The 17,978-nt window shown below is 44.7% G+C and overlaps 1 protein-coding gene across 1 annotated transcript in view; it reads left to right on the top strand.

The window, feature by feature from the left end:
* The first annotated feature begins 4,109 nt into the window (after positions 1-4,109).
* The window catches only part of LOC146617781 (uncharacterized), a 28,888-nt gene continuing 15,019 nt past the window's right edge, over positions 4,110-17,978 (top strand). Inside the window, exons 1-3 of the mRNA XM_085373521.1 lie at positions 4,110-4,223; positions 4,287-4,434; positions 4,906-5,868. Of these exons, the coding sequence (XP_085229647.1) occupies positions 4,110-4,223; positions 4,287-4,434; positions 4,906-5,868 (1,225 nt within the window). The remainder of the gene's footprint in view (positions 4,224-4,286; positions 4,435-4,905; positions 5,869-17,978) is intronic.

The raw sequence follows: 17,978 nt of genomic DNA, 5'->3' as shown, positions 1-17,978 counted from the left end.
CTATTGTTTTTGCTCCCATTCTCCATGGGATGGATGTAGAGACCTAAAATTCATTCCAGATACACAATATAACCATCCCTCCCAAACAGTGGTCACAAATCAGTCCAAATGTGTGGTAGTGGGCACATCTGCTATATTGAGATAATCCATCCCACCTCACAGGTGTGCCACATCAGGATGCTGATCTGACATCATGAGTAGTGCACAGGTGTACCTCAGACTGCCCACAACAAAAGGCCACCCTGGAATGTGCAGTTTTTTGCGCTATTGGGGGTCTGGGGACCCAGAACCGGTCAGTATCTGGTGTGACCACCATTTGCCTCATGCAGTGCAACACATCGTCGCATGGAGTCTATCAGATTGTCAATTGTGGCCTGTGGAATGTTGGTCCACTCCACTTCAATGGCTGTGCGAGGTTGTTGGATATTCGTGGGAACTGGCACACGCTGTCGTATACGCCGGTCAAGCACATCCCGAACATGCTCAATGGGTGACATGTCCGGTGAGTATGCTGGCCATGCAAGAACTGGGACATTCTCAGCTGCCATCTGCCCTGAACAATGTGAACCATGATTCATCCGTGAAGCGCACACCTCTCCAACGTGCCAGACGCCATCGAATGTGAGCATTTGCCCACACAAGTCTGTTACGGCGACGAGCTGGAGTCAGGTCAAGACCCCGATGAGGACGACGGGCATGCAGTTGAGCGTCCCTGAGACGGTTTCTGACAGTTTGTGCAGAAATTGTTTGGTTGTGCAAACCAATTGTTCCAGCAGCTGTCTGGGTGGCTGGTCTCAGACGATCTTGGAGGTGAACCTGCTGGATGTGGAGGTCCTGGGCTGGTGTGGTTACACGAGGTCTGCGGTTGTGAGGCCGGTTGGATGTGCTGCCATATTCTCTGAAACGCCTGTGGAGACGGCTTATGGTTGAGAAATGAACATTCAATGCACGGGCGACAGATCTGGTTGACATTCCTGCTGTCAGCATGCCAATTGCACGCTCCCTCATTGCTTGTGGCATCTGTGGCATTTTGCTGTGAGACAAAACTGCACATTCCAGGGTGGCCTTTTGTTGTGGGCAGTCTGAGGTACACCTGTGCACTACTCATGATGTCAGATCAGCATCCTGATGTGGCACACCTGTGAGGTGGGATGGATTATCTCAATATAGCAGATGTGCCCACTACCACACATTTGGACTGATTTGTGACCACTGTTTGGGAGGGATGGTTATATTGTGTATCTGGAATGAATTTTAGGTCTCTACGTCCATCCCATGGGGAATGGGAGCAGTAACAAAGGTGTTGCGTTTATATTTTTGTTCAGTGTATATATATATATATATATATATATATATATATATATATATATATATATATATATATATATATATAAGAGGCACTAATCATGGCAGCACAAGAACAAGCTCTGAGCACAAGATCCATAGAGGCTGGGGTCTATCACACCAGGCAAGACCCCAGGTGCAGGCTGTGTAAAGATGCCCCAGAGACAATCCAGCACATAACAGCAGGGTGCAAGATGCTAGCAGGCAAGGCATACATGGAACGCCATAACCAAGTGGCCGGCATAGTGTACAGGAACATCTGTGCCGAGTATAACCTGGAAGTCCCGAGGTCAAAATGGGAGATGCCCCCAAGGGTGGTGGAGAATGACCGAGCTAAGATCCTGTGGGACTTCCAGATACAGACGGACAAAATGGTGGTGGCTAATCAACCGGACATAGTGGTGGTAGACAAACAGAAGAAGACGGCCGTAGTGATCGATGTAGCGGTTCCGAATGACAGCAATATCAGGAAGAAGGAACACGAGAAGCTGGAGAAATACCAAGGGCTCAGAGAAGAGCTTGAGAGGATGTGGAGGGTGAAGGTAACGGTGGTCCCCGTGGTAATCGGAGCACTAGGTGCGGTGACTCCCAAGCTAGGCAAGTGGCTCCAGCAGATCCCGGGAACAACATCGGAGATCTCTGTCCAGAAGAGCGCAGTCCTGGGAACAGCTAAGATACTGCGCAGGACCCTCAAGCTCCCAGGCCTCTGGTAGAGGACCCGAGCTTGAAGGATAAACCGCCCGCAGGGGCGTGCTGGGTGTTTTGTATAATGGGCTCTTTTGAGGACATTTCTTATCACTGCTATGCTGATGATATTCAGTTGTACGTTTCTTTTAAGCCCGAGGATTTATCTAAGCTTCAGCGTCTGAATGATTGCTTAGATTTGATCAAATGTTGGATGCAAAATTCCTCCAACTCAACGAGGGGAAAACCGAAGTCCTCTTATGCGCCCCTGATAGATTTTTATCCCAGATAGTGAAAGCCCTTGGTCCTCTCTCACTCTATGTTAAATCCTCTATCAGAAATTTAGGTGTCACTTTTGACTCGACTCTCACATTGGATGGGCATGTGAAATCTCTGGTTCGATCTTGTTTTTATCATTTAAGAAATGTGGCTAAGCTAAGCCCGATTTTATCTCGCTCTGAACTGGAGATTGCTATACATGCATTTATTTCCTCATGATTGGATTACTGTAATTCGCTATTGATGTGTCTAAGCAAAGGTTCTCTGGATCGTCTGCAGGTTGTGCAAAACGCTGCAGCAAGGCTTTTGACAAAATCCTCCAAGTACTCACATGTGGCACCGTTGTTATCTCAGTTACACTGGCTTCCTATTAAATTTAGAGTCATTTTTAAGATCCTGGTCTTGACCTACAGAGCTGTGCACGGACTGGCACCAGCCTACATCTTTGATCTGCTACAGCCCTATGTCCCCAGCAGGTCTTTGAGGTCATCTGATCAGGGCTTACTTGCTATAAAAAATACTAAGAGGAGAACTAAGGGGGATAGAGCTTTTGCCACTGTGGCCCCTAGACTGTGGAACTCTCTCCCCCAAACATTAAGAACTGTGGACTCAGTAGCTGTTTTTAAAAAACAACTCAAAACTCACCTTTTTAAAACTGCTTTTGGTTAATTTTTTGCCTGTTTTATTTTCTCTTTTTTTTTAATCTTTTTATGACTTGTAATCTTATGTGCAGCACTTTGTGATTCTGTCTTGAAAGGTGCTATATAAATAAAAATTCATTTATTTATTATTTATTTAAAAAAGGTTGGTTCCCTTTCAGTCGATTCACTCAGTACAACACATAAGTATGGGATATCACGCCTTCGTGTGTCCTGGCTGACGAAACCGTTATTCACGCCTTTAAGGCAGATGACGTGTGATGACACGTGCATGGCCCCGCCTGCACATATAGCCGCTGTCATCACAGTCATCCCTCAGTTCTTACGCTCTTCACCTCACTGAGAACACCTCTGCTGAGTTGGGCTAGCTAGCTACTGCTAGTTAGCTCCGTTGTCTGCCGACTCGAACTTAGCTTAACTGCCCCTGTTGGTGTTAGCCTCCACTGAGCAGTTTGTGTGTTGGCTGCCCGCGGAGCGCTAATTTCAAGTTTTCCTGTGCAGCGTTTCGCTTTGCGTTTTTGAATGGACTGCAAACATTAGCAGATGACGAGCCGGAACCATGCAGGAGCGCTGGTGGGCTTCAAACCAGGCTGAAGACCGCCAGCGCTCCCCAGGAAGACGATGACGTGCTGGACATCGGCCTGGACATCCATGGTTTGTCGGAGGATGAGCAGGACAGCTCATTGTCGGCCCAATGTGCCGCCGCTGCTGCGCCGGTCAGCCACGATGACACCTCTCTTTTCTCCCTGTTTCGCCGTGCTACTGAGAAGCTGCAGGTGGACTGGCCCTCTCCTCTGCCACCTCAGAAGCCGTCGCGGTTCGCAGGTTTTTTCCTCCCACTGGAGCCTGCAATGGCCAAACACTGCCTTCCCATGTTCCCAGACTTTCTCTGCGAGCTAACAGCATCATGGGACAAACCTCTGTCTACCCGCGTCACTGTGCCCGGCTATGGACAGTACATGGAATTGGACGGCGCCGAGGGGGCTGGCTTAGCTAACCCACCCCCTATGGAGCCATCTCTGGGTGCTTATTTGGCCCCGTCCCATAACCATGGTGTTGGCAACTCTGCCGTCTAAGCACTGCAGATTCTCTGCTTCGCAGCTGGAGAAGATTTATCGGGCTCAGGCCGGCACTGCTCGCGCCATGAGCTCTGTCATCGGTGCAGCGCTCTTCCTGGGCAGAGGGATGGCTTTGACAGTAGTGGCGCAGAGGCACCTGTGGCTGACCCTCTTTGACGTCCCAGATAGGGACAGAGCTGTATATCTGGACACACCAGTGTCTGCGGCTGGGTTATTCTGACATTCCCTTGAAGCCATTCAGGCTAGATTCGATCTCAGGAAGAAGCAGACGGAAGCTCTGCGCGACATCATCCCCAGACGTCAGCCCAAGCCCAAGCCCGCAGCTGCCTCTCACAGGCCCGCCGTTCCTCTGCCGACTGGCAAGAGACCGGCGCCGACTGTTGAAGTGGGTGTGCCGCCAGCGAGAACACATCCTCCGGCCCGAGTGCCATGCCAGTCGGCCTGGAGCAAAGGCCCACCCTCGGGCCCCCGGCGGGACACGACGCCCAGGAGGAAGAAGCCTCAGCCCTCCTAGCTGTGGTTTCGAGTGGAGAAGGGGTCCAGCAGCAGGGAGACGCTGCTTTTAGCCCTCTGTTGCCGCCCAAGAGGTGCCACTTAAGTTCTGTTCAGGTTGTCAGCCCCAGAAGGCTCTGCACTTTCCTAACACTGTCTCCCAAGCACAAAACCCCTGCACACAAAATACCTCAGGTAACTCCCTGTTCAGGTGTGTTAAATGTTCAGGTGACCACATTGAGTGTTCCTGCTGTTTTTCATTGTTGTGCCCCAGAAAAGGTGCCTCCAACAAAATGTATAAATGTACATGTTTCCATTTAAAATCAATAAAGAGTGTTGTTTATTCTCAAACAATCACAAATGCTCAGCCTGCGGGCAGAATGAGCCAGGTCAGGCAGGTGATGCAGTCCCCTGCAGACACACTGGGAGCGACAACGCCCCACCGACGGTGCTGCAGGTTAGATGGCTGGCTGCTCACTTCCCTCAGTGGCGTGCTTGCGCCCCCTCTCCGTGGGTGCTGCGAACCATTGCCATGGGTTACCAGTTGCAGTTCTGGGTCAAGGCGCCTCATTTCCAGAGAGTCATAAATACGACTGTCAACACCGAGGCCGCCATGATACTCAGAGAGGAAATAAAGGCGCTACTGCAGAAAAGAGCAATACGAGTGGTCCCCGCTTCAGAGACAGACAAAGGTTGGTACAGCCGTTATTTTGCTGTTCCGAAAAAAGGGGGAGGGCTTCGTCCCATCCTCGACCTGCGAGACTTGGACATGTATCTACGAACGTACAGGTTCAAGATGCTAACACTCAGACAGCTCTTGAATGCAGTCAGCCCGGGAGATTGGTTTGCAACAATCAATCTAACAGATGCTTATTTTCATGTGGTTATACACCCGAAACACAGGCAGTTTCTGAGGTTTGCATTCGAGGGCCTAGCCTACGACTACCTAGTGCTGCCGTTCGGGCTGTCGTTTGCTCTTCACACCTTTATGAAATGTGCCGAGGCAGCGCTAGCGCCCCTCAGAGAGAGAGGCATCCACATCTTAGCCTACCTAGACGACTGGGCTCTCGTAGCTTGCTCCAGAGAGCAGGCGGAGATACAGCTGTCACTGGTTCTGTCACACATTCAGACACTGGGGTTCTCTGTGAACTTTCAAAAGAGCTCGCTAATCCCGAGTCAGCAGGTTTCTTTCCTCGGTTTGGAAATATGCTCGCTTTCCAGCCGCGCACGTTTGTCGGAGCTCAGAATGGCCACGTTTCATCACTGCCTTGCTCAGTTTCAGCTGGGACGCAGACTGCGTGCCGGACCTTCTCTCCAGGGGGGGTCCTCTGGTGAGAGAATGGAGGTTACACCCTTAATAGTGGCTCAGATTTGGGATCTATTTGGCAAGGCGCAAATAGATCTTTTTGCTTCCAGGGTAAATACTCACTGCCCCCTGTTCTTCTCCATAATCAACCACGATGCACCCTTGGGCTTGGACGCGCTAGCGCACCAATGGCCAGACGTGCTCCTGTATGCATTTCCCCCAGTGGAAATGATATCTCCAGTTCTAGAGAGAGTGCGTTGGCATTCCCTCTCTCTGATTCTAGTGGCCCCTTGGTGGCCCACAAGGTCGTGGTACGCAGAGATAATCAGCCTGCTAGCAGCGAGTCCTTAGCAGCTTCCTCTCCGCAGGGATCTCCTCTCTGAGACGGAAGGAGAAGTGTTTCATCTGAGCCCAGATCTGTGGTGCCTTCATGCTTACCTGCTGAGAGGTTAAACTTGATTGCTAAGGGTTTGCCACCTAGCGTGATAGAGACAATTCAGAGCGCTAGGGCCTCATCTACTAGAGGCTTGTATGCTTACAAATGTCAAACCTTCGAGCAATGGTGCCAGGACCACCACACTCTCCCATGTCAGTACTCTATTGTGGATGTTTTGACATTCCTGCAGGAGCTGCTGGATAAGGGCCTTTCATTTTCGACAATTAAGGTTTATTTAGCAGCTATATCTGCTTGTCATATTGGCTTTGATGGGGTGACACCAGGTGCACATCCCCTCGCCATACATTTTCTGAAAGGGGTTCGCCGGCTGAGGCCCGTGTTTAAGTCCAGTGTCCCTGCTTGGGACTTGTCTTTGGTCCTGGAGGCCCTTTGTAGCCCCCTGTTTGAACCTATTGAGTCTGTGGATATGAAATTTCTTTAATATAAGACAGCATTACTTATCGCTTTGGCTTCGGCAAAGCGAGTGGGTGACCTTCATGCGCTGTCTGTGCATACCTCCTGCACACAGTTCTTTCCTGATGGCCACAAGGTCGTATTGCGTCCAAATGCTGCCTATTGGGCATCACCACACACTTTTGTGCGGTTTTATCAGTTCAGTTGGATGTTACAGCCCCTTCGGTGGCTCATGCTGTCCTTTCTGCTGGGTCTACCACTCACTAGTGGTGGTCCGATTCCGGTTCGGTGGCTGCTCTGCGGGGCATGTACCATATTTCCCGGACTACAAAGCGCACCTGAATATTAGCCGCACAAGCTAAAATCAGGGGAAAATCCTGTTTTGTACATACATTAGCCGCACCTGACTAAAAGCCGCAGGTGTTTCAATGTTGACTTATCATATGTAAGAGAATATGCACAAAGGGAATTGTCAGGAAAGAGATGGCTGTTTGGAGACACACCCCTTTTATTAATATTTTGAAAAACAATTTATGGGTATATATTTGCACATGTAATAATAATAATAATAATGGGTTGCATTTATATAGCGCTTTTCGAGACCCTCAAAGCGCTTTACAATTCCACTATTCATTCACTCTCACATTCATACACTGGTGGAGGCAAGCTACAGTTGTAGCCACAGCTGCCCTGGGGCAGACTGACAGAAGCGAGGCTGCCATATCGCGCCATCGGCCCCTCTGGCCAACACCAGTAGGCAAGTAGGGTAAAGTGTCTTGCCCAGGGACACAACGACCAGGAGTAGCCTGTTATGTAGTACATAACAGTAACCTATAGCACACCAGAAACATAGATTCGGACTACCTTTTAGGCTCAGGTGCAGTGACACAGCTTTAACAAGAAGAAAAGTCAGTCATTCACCACCATCTTTCTCTTCTTCCTGCGCACTAAAACCACCAAAGTCCTCTTCTCCAGTGTCGGATACAAACAGGCTCAGGATGGCTTCGTCATCCACTCTCCGCTTCTCTCCTTCGTTGTCACTTTCAAAACCAAAGAAATCCTCATTGTCAGTGTCGGAGTCGAACACCCTCAGAAGGGCCGTGGCAGTGTCCTCCTCTCCATCATGCAGCAGTCCAGCCCTTCTAAATCCGGTGGTGATCGTGGATGTTTTCACACTTTTACACGTTGGGCATAACTTGCTTTTCACAAGTTTATCGCCGCTCATCATCCACGCCTCCCGCTGAATGCGTAGCGCTACTTTGAAGTTTGTTTTTGCAGTTTTGGCTCGGTGAAGAGCGGCTATCGAACCGAGGGATGACTGTGATGACAGCGGCTATATGTGCAGGCGAGGCTGTGCGCGTGTCATCACACGTCATCTGCCTTTAAGGCGTGAATAAAGGTTTCTTCAGCCAGGACACGCGAGGGCATGATATCCCCTACTTATGTGTTGTACCTCGTTCCTCTCCTTCAGGGAACAGAAGTTATAGACATAACTATTTGTTTTTTTTAATGAGATTGATTATCCTTGACTTAACTTTTAAAACGAAAAGATGTTAGGTTACCAACATAGATAATTTAGGATAAATTAAATAATTAAATTAAATAAACAGTTTAAACTGTGCTCCTTTTTCTTTTCTTTATTTGTTTTACCCTTTTTTATCAAATGCTGTATAGCAACACCTAATCTTATACTTTCTTTGTTCTAGATACAGTGATTTCTGAATATTTTGTCAAACAAAGCAAATTAAGACTCATTTCAAGTAATAACTTTAAAATGTGACATCAGGCTTTTTAAATAGAAATAAATATAGCTTTCTTCATCACAAGCTAGCTGGTGTTATCTGTTAAAAAGCCTTTACTGAGCAGGTAAACTTCTAACCCTTTTTACTTACCATGTTTTATTTCATAGTAGAGGAGAGGTTCAGTGATATCTGATCAGGTCACAGTCTAATTGAAAATGGTCTTTTGTGAAGAATGATGTGGCTTCTTGTAAGCTTGTCTTCAACCCAACCATTTGGGTATAATTTTGACCCAATATTTGATCAAAGCTACCCAACCTATGAACCGCCAAAATTATTCAAGCTGTGGAGTTAATAAAAGAACCCAGCAAATCACCAACCCAACTCCAGAGTCAAAACTGTTGGCCTAATATTTGGTCAAACTAACCCAACCTATGACCCTATAGCTTTTACTCAGAAGTCAAGTCATGAAAATAACCCAGCATTTTTTTGTGTGTACTTAAAATACATCAACACAGAATACAACATCTGGACCACTGTGTGGAAGAATGTGGGCCCTCCCTGAACTTCTCTTGCTAAATAAATATTGTGGTAGCTCAGGATAGAGCTACTTTCAGCTGTCAAATCAACAATTTGCAAAGATGTCTCTTCTTCTAGCTTGCTCTTCCTGTTAATGTTGTGGACACACTGGGGAACTGAATGTCTGAGTACCTGAAGAAAATCAGATGATCTGAAGCTGTAGAGGCAGGCTGCTGTTGAGAGTTCTTGGAACAGAAAGCAAACACAACAGGTGGCATCAGGAGGCCTGCCATCACTATCTTTATGTCTGTCTGTGTGCCTGTAGGGCTGCAACCATCCACCAACAGCTCATTAGTCCGTTCGGAACCAGAAGGTGGACGGTTGTTAGGACACAGCCTCTCCTCTCAGGGGGTTGTTCAGCATCAGCAGGTACACAGATGCTGTTGAGACCTCTCAGCTAGCAGGTGTTTGTATCTAATGCGATGTAGGTTTCCCAGAGACAGAGAGAATCCAGAGCCCTTTAGTAACACACACACACACACACTTCTGGATATCCATTTTTATATGCCCTCCACTCACAAATCACAGTGCACTTGGCTCAAAAGATAAAAACAGACTCACTTAATCATGTTACTTGTCAAGTACAGTGATATAGGCAAAGATGTGACGTGAAGCATGCTCGCATGTCAGCCTCAAAGTACAAGGCAGTCACAAGCCTGCTACTCAAGCTTAGTAAAGGATGAAATCTGGCACGTGCTAGTCAGCCTCAAGATTAATAGGTTCTAGAAACTAAAAACAGAAAAGCACCTTGATAAACTTAACAACCAAGATTTAAACTTTCCTGTACAGTAAAGTTCCAATTCTTGAGACAGTTCTTTCATATGCTTATTTCATTATAAACCCCACTAAAAACACTGTAGGGTTCAGATCTCAGGTAGCATGATTAGAATGATTACAATACATGATTACATTATTACAATATGGTGATATTTAGCCCAGTTTTAAACCAGTGGTATGATTAATATTCAAACAATGATTTTAATGAACACACGCGTGGGGAGATGAACACTGCACACAGACAGCATCGATCTCCGCCCAATGATACACAAGCAGTTGTTTTTATAACATCAGGGTATTATTTATGACGCCCCTCATGCGTCAACGCATATACAATACATGCATACGTTTCAAAACCACAAATGTTCTGTTGACGACTTTTGACACATTTAAAAGGACATCTTCTCCGTCTCGAGGCCAGGTGCTTCCTATTAATCTTCTAACTCGCTTATCCCCTGGAACAAACTGTCCCTTAGGCAGACACAATTTTGCAGTCACAAGCTTTTGCAAACTATTATTTGAACTCTTAACTAAACATGAGTCTAACTACTGTTTGTGTGTGCGTGTGTCTCGACCTCAAAATGCACTCGGCCTCACCCCACCCGTTGACGCTTCTGACGCTTCTGACCTGAGCTTCAGACAGAAGCTCTCTGTGATAGGTGTAATAATCTTAACTAAGAACATGTGTAATCTACTGAATAAATGCTTTGATGAAATGATAATTAATGTAGTGGTTATGATGATGGTTATGAATAGTAGAAGTAAAATATTTCCCTGATCTCCACACTCCCTCTTTTGACCTCTTGACCACAAGAGGTCACCATACGTTGCGCTGTGCCACTCCTCGGCCCACTCAGCTGCTTCCATGTCCATCAATGGCATCATGGGCCCGGGTCACCGTTCCCAGGTCCACTGCCCTCGCTCTGACCCTCTCTAGCTGTCCTCTGGCCCAGGGAATGAGACAACACCCTCTGAGACATGAGACAAAACAAACACCTTTCCCTACTACGCCTCCCTCACTTATCTCCTCAATTGGTCTCTTAATTATTCAAACTTGGTTCAAGCTATCATGTTTGGGACTCTCTAATCAAAAGCGAGCCTGACTTATGGCCTTGGCTCCCTATTTCGTCTGCCTTCAACAACGGTGGGAGTGAAGCTCCCGTGGAATGTGCTCTCTGTCCCCTCTACTATCAGAAAAAGCAAGGTCCTGACTCTCTAAAAACAGTATTTCTTATAACTCAGCAGTATAATGCATCATAAAACAATATCATTCATTCACAATTCAATTCAATTCAATTTTATTTATGTAGCGCCAAATCACAACAAAAGTCGCCTCAAGGCGCTTCATAGATACAGAGAAAAACCCAACAATCATATGACCCCCTATGAGCAAGCACTTTGGCGACAGTGGGAAAGAAAAACTCCCTTTTAACAGGAAGAAACCTCCGGCAGAACCAGGCTCAGGGAGGGGCGGGGCCATCTGCTGCGACCGGTTGGGGTGAGAGAAGGAAGACAGGATAAAAGACATGCTGTGGAAGAGAGACAGAGGTTAATAACAGATATGATTCAATGCAGAGAGGTCTATTAATACATAGTGAGTGAGAAAGGTGACCGGAAAGGAAAAACTCAATGCATCATGGGAATCCCCTGGCAGCCTACGTCTATTGCAGCATAACTAAGGGAGGATTCAGGGTCACCTGGTCCAGCCCTAACTATATGCTTTAGCAAAAAGGAAAGTTTTAAGCCTAATCTTAAAAGTAGAGATAGTGTCTGTCTCCCGAATCCAAACTGGAAGCTGGTTCCACAGAAGAGGGGCCTGAAAACTGAAGGCTCTCCCTCCCATTCTACTTTTAAATACACTAGGAACAACAAGTAGGCCTGCAGAGCGAGAGCGAAGTGCTCTAATTAAGGTGATATGGTACTACAAGGTCATTTAGATAAGATGGGGCCTGATGATTTAAGACCTTGTATGTGAGGAGCAGGATTTTGAATTCAATTTTGGATTTAACAGGAAGCCAATGAAGGGAAGCCAAAACAGGAGAAATATGCTCTCTCTTTCTAGTCCCTGTCAGGACTCTTGCTGCAGCATTTTGGATTAGCTGAAGGCTTTTCAGTGAGTTCTTTGGACATCCTGATAATAATGAATTACAGTAGTCCAGCCTGGAAGTAATAAATGCATGAACTAGTTTTTCAGCGTCACTCTGAGACAGGATATTTCTAATTTTAGAGATGTTGCGCAAATGGAAGAAAGCAGTCTTACATATTTGTTTAATATGTGCGTTGAAGGACATATCCTGGTCAAAAATGACTCCAAGGTTCCTCACAGCGTTACTGGAGGCCAAGGTAATGCCATACAGAGTAAGAATCTGGTTAGATACCATATTTCTAAGATTTTCAGGGCCGAGTACAATAACCTCAGTTTTATCTGAATTAAGAAGCAGAAAGTTAGCGGCCATCCAGGTCTTTATGTCTTTAAGACATTCCTGCAGTTTAACTAATTGGTGTGTGTTATCTGGCTTCATGGACAGATAGAGCTGGGTGTCATCAGCATAGCAGTGAAAATGTATGCTATGTCTTCTAATGATGCTGCCTAAGGGAAGCATGTATAATGTAAACAGAATTGGTCCTAGCACTGAACCCTGTGGAACTCCATAATTAACCTCAGTGTGTGAAGAGGACTCTCCATTTACATGCACAAATTGGAGTCTATTAGATAGCTATGATACAAACCACTGCAGTGCAGTACCTGTAATACCTACAGCATGTTCAAATCGCTCGAATAGGATATTATGGTCAATAGTATCAAATGCTGCACTAAGGTCTAGCAGGACAAGCACAGAGATGAGTCCACTGTCAGAGGCCATAAGAAGATCATTTGTAACCTTCACTAAAGCTGTTTCTGTGCTGTGATGAACTCTGAAACCTGACTGACAATAAATCAGCAGTCCAATGTAATACAAATCAGTTTAACAAATGTAATAGTTATCACCTTCTTCTAATTCATGAGAATAATGAAAACTAAAACTACATAATAGCTTCACAATCTTTAATTAGGGGCATAACGTGGCATAAGATAATATAATAATCTCACAATTCTTTATAATAATTTAATCTCAGGATTAAATGGGACATTTATGCGACCAACACGTGTGCAAGGTATTCCTGAGGATTGCCAGTAGGGGTGCAAATGAAAAGGAAGAAGGGGAGTCTTTGGGAGTAAAAACGTAAGCACACTTCAAGTTTGCCTTTTTTTTTTAATTGAGGGGAATTTTTCGCTGTTGAACAAACAGGTAAGCTTCTCATGCTACCTCAGTGTGGAGGCTGAACTAGACCCTTGTAGGTGTCAACTGACAGTGTGTACACGTTATCATCTTGCACTTCCACTGTTTTTTAAGTGAATGGCTATGTTTGTGGACCAGCTTTGCTGATCTGTCATCATCATCTCTAAATCACAGAAAAGCAAATTGAAAATAAAGACTTAGATGATTGGAATTCTTGTTTGCTTTTGCTGGACACAAAAGGAAAGGGTTTGAATTTTTGAAAAGAAAAGATTTCAGGTAGAAAGGCTTAAAGATAGAATAGAATAGAATAGAATAGAATAGAATAGAATAGAATAATCCTTTAATTGTCCCACAAGGGGAAATTTGGTTGTAACAGCAGCCAAAAAGACACATACACAACAACAACAAACAGTACACAGGACACGGAACAGAAACATACACAATTTTTCTTACATATTTACATATTTACAGGACAGTGGTTACTATATACAGAGAGTACTGTACAGTAGGGCTGCACGATTAATCGTTAGAAAATCGCGATCTCGATTCATACTTATGTGCGATCTCATTTCCAAATGACAACAATTTAAAAAAAAAAAAGACGACGACGATTGTACCGCATTTTGATCCGGGACGTACTCTGCATGAAAACAAGCGCTCACTCTTCCTGCTCAACAAATGACAAGGGCGGAGCCTTATACCACCTGATACAGAAGCTGTGCCGTGTGATGCTAAAATTAGCAGGGGAAAAACAACGGAGAGCACGTCAGGGATGACGAGAAAGTGACAGGAGAAAATCCGTCCCGGTCAACCACCCAAACATCAATAACGGGAACCTTATACAGCGCTTCCCTATACCCGTCGAACTCCCGCAGGCACAACGAAATTACGGAGGCTATCACTTATCACCTGACCAAAGATATGGTTCCCATCAACACTGTGCAAAACGAGGGATTTAGGAAAATGATCAAAACCCTAGACAAACGCTACACAGTGCCGTCCCGCAACTATTTTTGTATTGTTGCACTACCTGCTCTATACACGCAGTGTCGAGCAACGGTGGAGACGGAATTTCAAGCAGTACAACATTTTGCGGCAACCACAAAATGTGAGACATTTTTTGTTTTTATGTTTATTTATTGTTTTTATGTTCAGTTTCAACTGTTACGAAGTTGATGTGCAGTTAATAAGTGCAATAAATATTTATATTGGAAAAGAAAATCGTGAGAGAATCGTGATCTCAATTCTAAGCCAAAAAATCGTGCAGCCCTACTGTACAGTTATTAAATTAAGTAAAAAATAACTACAGGTAAGAGGCAAACCAGGTTGTAGTGTGAATCGGTTAATTAACTTATTGCAGTTACAGCACAGATGTAAACATCTAACAGCTGCAGGGAGGAAGGACCTGCGGAAACGCTCCTTCATGCATCTAGGATGCAGCAGTCTGTCACTGAAGGAGCTCTGCAGTTCAGCAACATTTACATGCATGGGGTGGGAGACTCTGTCCATCAGAGATGTTATTTTGGCCAGAGTCCTTCTGTCTCCCACCACCTGCACTGGGTCCAGGGTCCATCCCAGAACAGAGCTGGCCTTCCTGATGATCTTTCATCTACTCACCAGGTACAGTACAAACACTATTTTAAAGACTGCCACACAATGAATGTTAAACATGCAGAATGAAGCATTCTGTCCATCTCATCATGCTTCAAAATCTTCTCCTTTTGATGGGTTTGGACTTTCTATTACTACCACTGGGTCCACATGTGTTATAGGGACATAAGAAACTTTGGCCCAGTCTTCTTTGCAGAATTCTTTCAATTGACCCATTGGAGGATTTTTTTTGGCTGAATGGCCTAGTTAAGGTCATACCAAAGAAACTCTATCTGATTTGAATTCAGAATTTGAATAGGCCATTTCAGGACACAAACTGATGGCCAGACATGACTTTCTGGCAGAGAGTAAAATTCATGGTCCATCAGATACCTGTTCAGGTCCTGAAGCAGCAAAGCAGCCCAAGAACATCACACTACCACCAGCGTGTTTGACTAATGATATGATTTTTTTTTTATGAAATGCTATGTTACTTTTACACCTAATAACGGGACTGAAGCCTTCCAAAACGTTCAACTTTTTTCTTGTCATTCCACATAATGTTTTCCCATAAATCTTCGGGATTATCAAGGTGTTTTTTGGGGAAATGAACCTTTGTGTTCTTCTTGGAGAGCACTGCACTCTCCCATGGATGCCATGTTTACCCAGTCTCTTTCTTATTCTTGAATCATGAATCCTGACCTGACAGTTTTTGAAACAAATGAGGCCTGTGATTCTTCAGCTGTTCTGGGTTCTTTTGTGACCTCCGAGGCGAGTACTTGATGCACTCTTCGAGTAATTTTAGTAGGCTGACCACTCCTACCACTCCTCTCTTCACCACTCAATAAGACCAGGCATGAACCCAGGACCCACTGCACTAACATAGGATCTGAGAGTGGGTCCAAGGATTTCATCCCAATAACCTGTAGAGATCTGTGGGTCCCTCCATTGATATGCATCTCCAGACCATCACTGCCCCACCATCAAGCATGGTGAACAATGTTACAGGCAGCATTACATTCTCCACGGCTTCTACAGATCTTTTCACATCTGTCATAGGTGCTCAGGGTGAACCTGCACTCATCTTTAAAAAGCACGGGGCACCAGTGGCGGACCTACTATTCAAATTCCAATTGGGTTCCAGTGTGCCGGGCAGTGAACACACGGCTCACTAGAGGATGTTGGGCTCTCAGATGACCTTCAGGAAGTCTGCTTGAGTGTTTAGTCAGAGATGGTCACACCACTGGCATGCCAGAGATCATTTTGTAGCTTCTTCTCCTGTTTGTCTTGCAGCTCAATGTTTATGATTGCTGTCTTGTTTGACGGTCACACAGCAGTCCAGCTATACTCCTCTCCTGCCACGTCAAACCTTGATCTGAAGTTTGATAATTAGATGAACACCAGCATTGCAGCTGTCCAGGGGTTTACATCCAAGGTTGACTTTTCTCACAGCTGGAGAGCATGAGCAACAGAGCAAATCAGGTTTAGGATTTCAAGCAACTGTTAGATTATTGTCAGAAACTCAAGCAAATTAGAGCTATCTCCTCTGTCAGTGATGGACATTTTCACCTAGGATCTCAACCTAAAGCCACTGGCCAATCTAAGAATTTCTCTCAATATCTTAATTTTTAACAAATTTCACTGATGTTGGTTTCATGCTTTGCTTTAAAATCTGCACATCTCATTCTCTCTTTATAGTCGAATAGCAAAACTCACCATTGACTGTGTTTGATCCAACAGTTATACTCGTCAGAATGTCCAGGTTATCATCATATGAGGACATCAAAACTGTGAAATATTGTTTTTTGAGAACAACTTCCCACAAATACCATTCACTCAGCCAGTTTCTATGAAGTCATATGGGATGCATCATCTGGAATGCTTAAAGAAATTCCTGCATTCTGATAGCATAGCACTTCTCTGCACTCTGCAGTATATTTGTTCCCAGATATCCTCAACTGTAACATAGTAACAGTTCACAGTAAAATGGTAGCAGCTGCCTCAAAGCACTTTATATTGTAAAGTAAAGACTCACATCTATAATATTAGAAAGAAACCTCAACAGTCATTTGATCCCAAGAAGGTGAAAGGACAAAAGGCAAACTCTTGAGATAGCCAGAGTTTAAGAATTGGTAAGGATTAACCACAGTACTGTTGTATTAAATAGTTGATTTGTATTATCTGGCTTTGTGGGAAATAAAAGAGAAAAAAAACAAAGCAAAAGCTGGATATTAAACCTGGGTATCATCTAAATTCTGCAAATGCTGCACTGATATCACTAGTTCGGTTTCTGTGCTAAAATGCACTCTAAATCCTGACTGAAACTCTTCGAATAAACCACTCCTTCGCAAATGATCAGTTAAGCTGTTTGGAAACAACTCTTTCAAGTAGTTTTGAAGTAATTTGAATATATATATGAAATTTGTTTGATGATCTGAAACATTGTGACATATGTGCAAATAATGAAAAAATCAGGAACATTCAGTTGTTTTTTTACATTTCGCATATCCATAGTTACTTACCGATTTTGGTATTAGTTAAAGGTAATAACCCCTGAACGGTGACGTTTTCAGTTATAAACTCATTACCCTTGAAGTTAATTTAGATGCTACTCTCCCTGCAGTAGAAACATACTTTGGTTAACTTGGGAAACATTTTTTAAATGTATCAGATTATAAGAGTTCTGCGTTCTGTCCAGTGTACTGGTAGACTGGTGTGCTAGTGTGTGTGTGTGTGTGTTCTTAAAGATGAATACACTCTCCAAGTTATTCTGTTTCAGATATGGGAATTCAGAGATGGTGCAGGCCGATTATATTTTCCAGAGCATACTGGCACATATGCAAATGCATTCATGAGCCTGTGTGTATTTCCTTGCCTTGAAGCTTCTTCTAAAATACACATATAACAATGAGGATAAGACGCTGGCAGCGTAGAGTTGGAGACAACGGCTTCTGCAGCGACGGGTGATAAATAATGTAAGTGTAATATCACAAAATGGGCGTCTGGTTTGGAAGAGTAGACTTGAGGTCGGAGGAGGGCGGAGCTCAAAGCTGAACAGCAGAATCATTCCCTTGTGCATAAGGCAAAGATCTATAACAATAATAAAGCACACAGTGGTGAATAATTCATCAATGCTCTGCCCTCTCTCTTCTTTCCTCACAATGTCCTCAGCTGACTGTACTACAGCAACACACGACTGCTGCTGCTGTTGCTGCTGCCTGTCTTCATTTAATTTTGGAGAAATTATTTTAACCACCAAAGAGCCAAATCCATCTCGTTAGCTTTGTTTGCATGTTTGAAGAAGCCCATCACAGACATA

Source organism: Diplotaxodon limnothrissa, linkage group LG15 (genome assembly GCF_057381915.1).
Source record: "Diplotaxodon limnothrissa isolate DT_005_m linkage group LG15, D_limnothrissa_male_GT1.1, whole genome shotgun sequence".
Classification (NCBI taxonomy): Eukaryota; Metazoa; Chordata; class Actinopteri; order Cichliformes; family Cichlidae; genus Diplotaxodon; species Diplotaxodon limnothrissa.
This window is presented reverse-complemented; position numbering and strand designations above follow the sequence as displayed.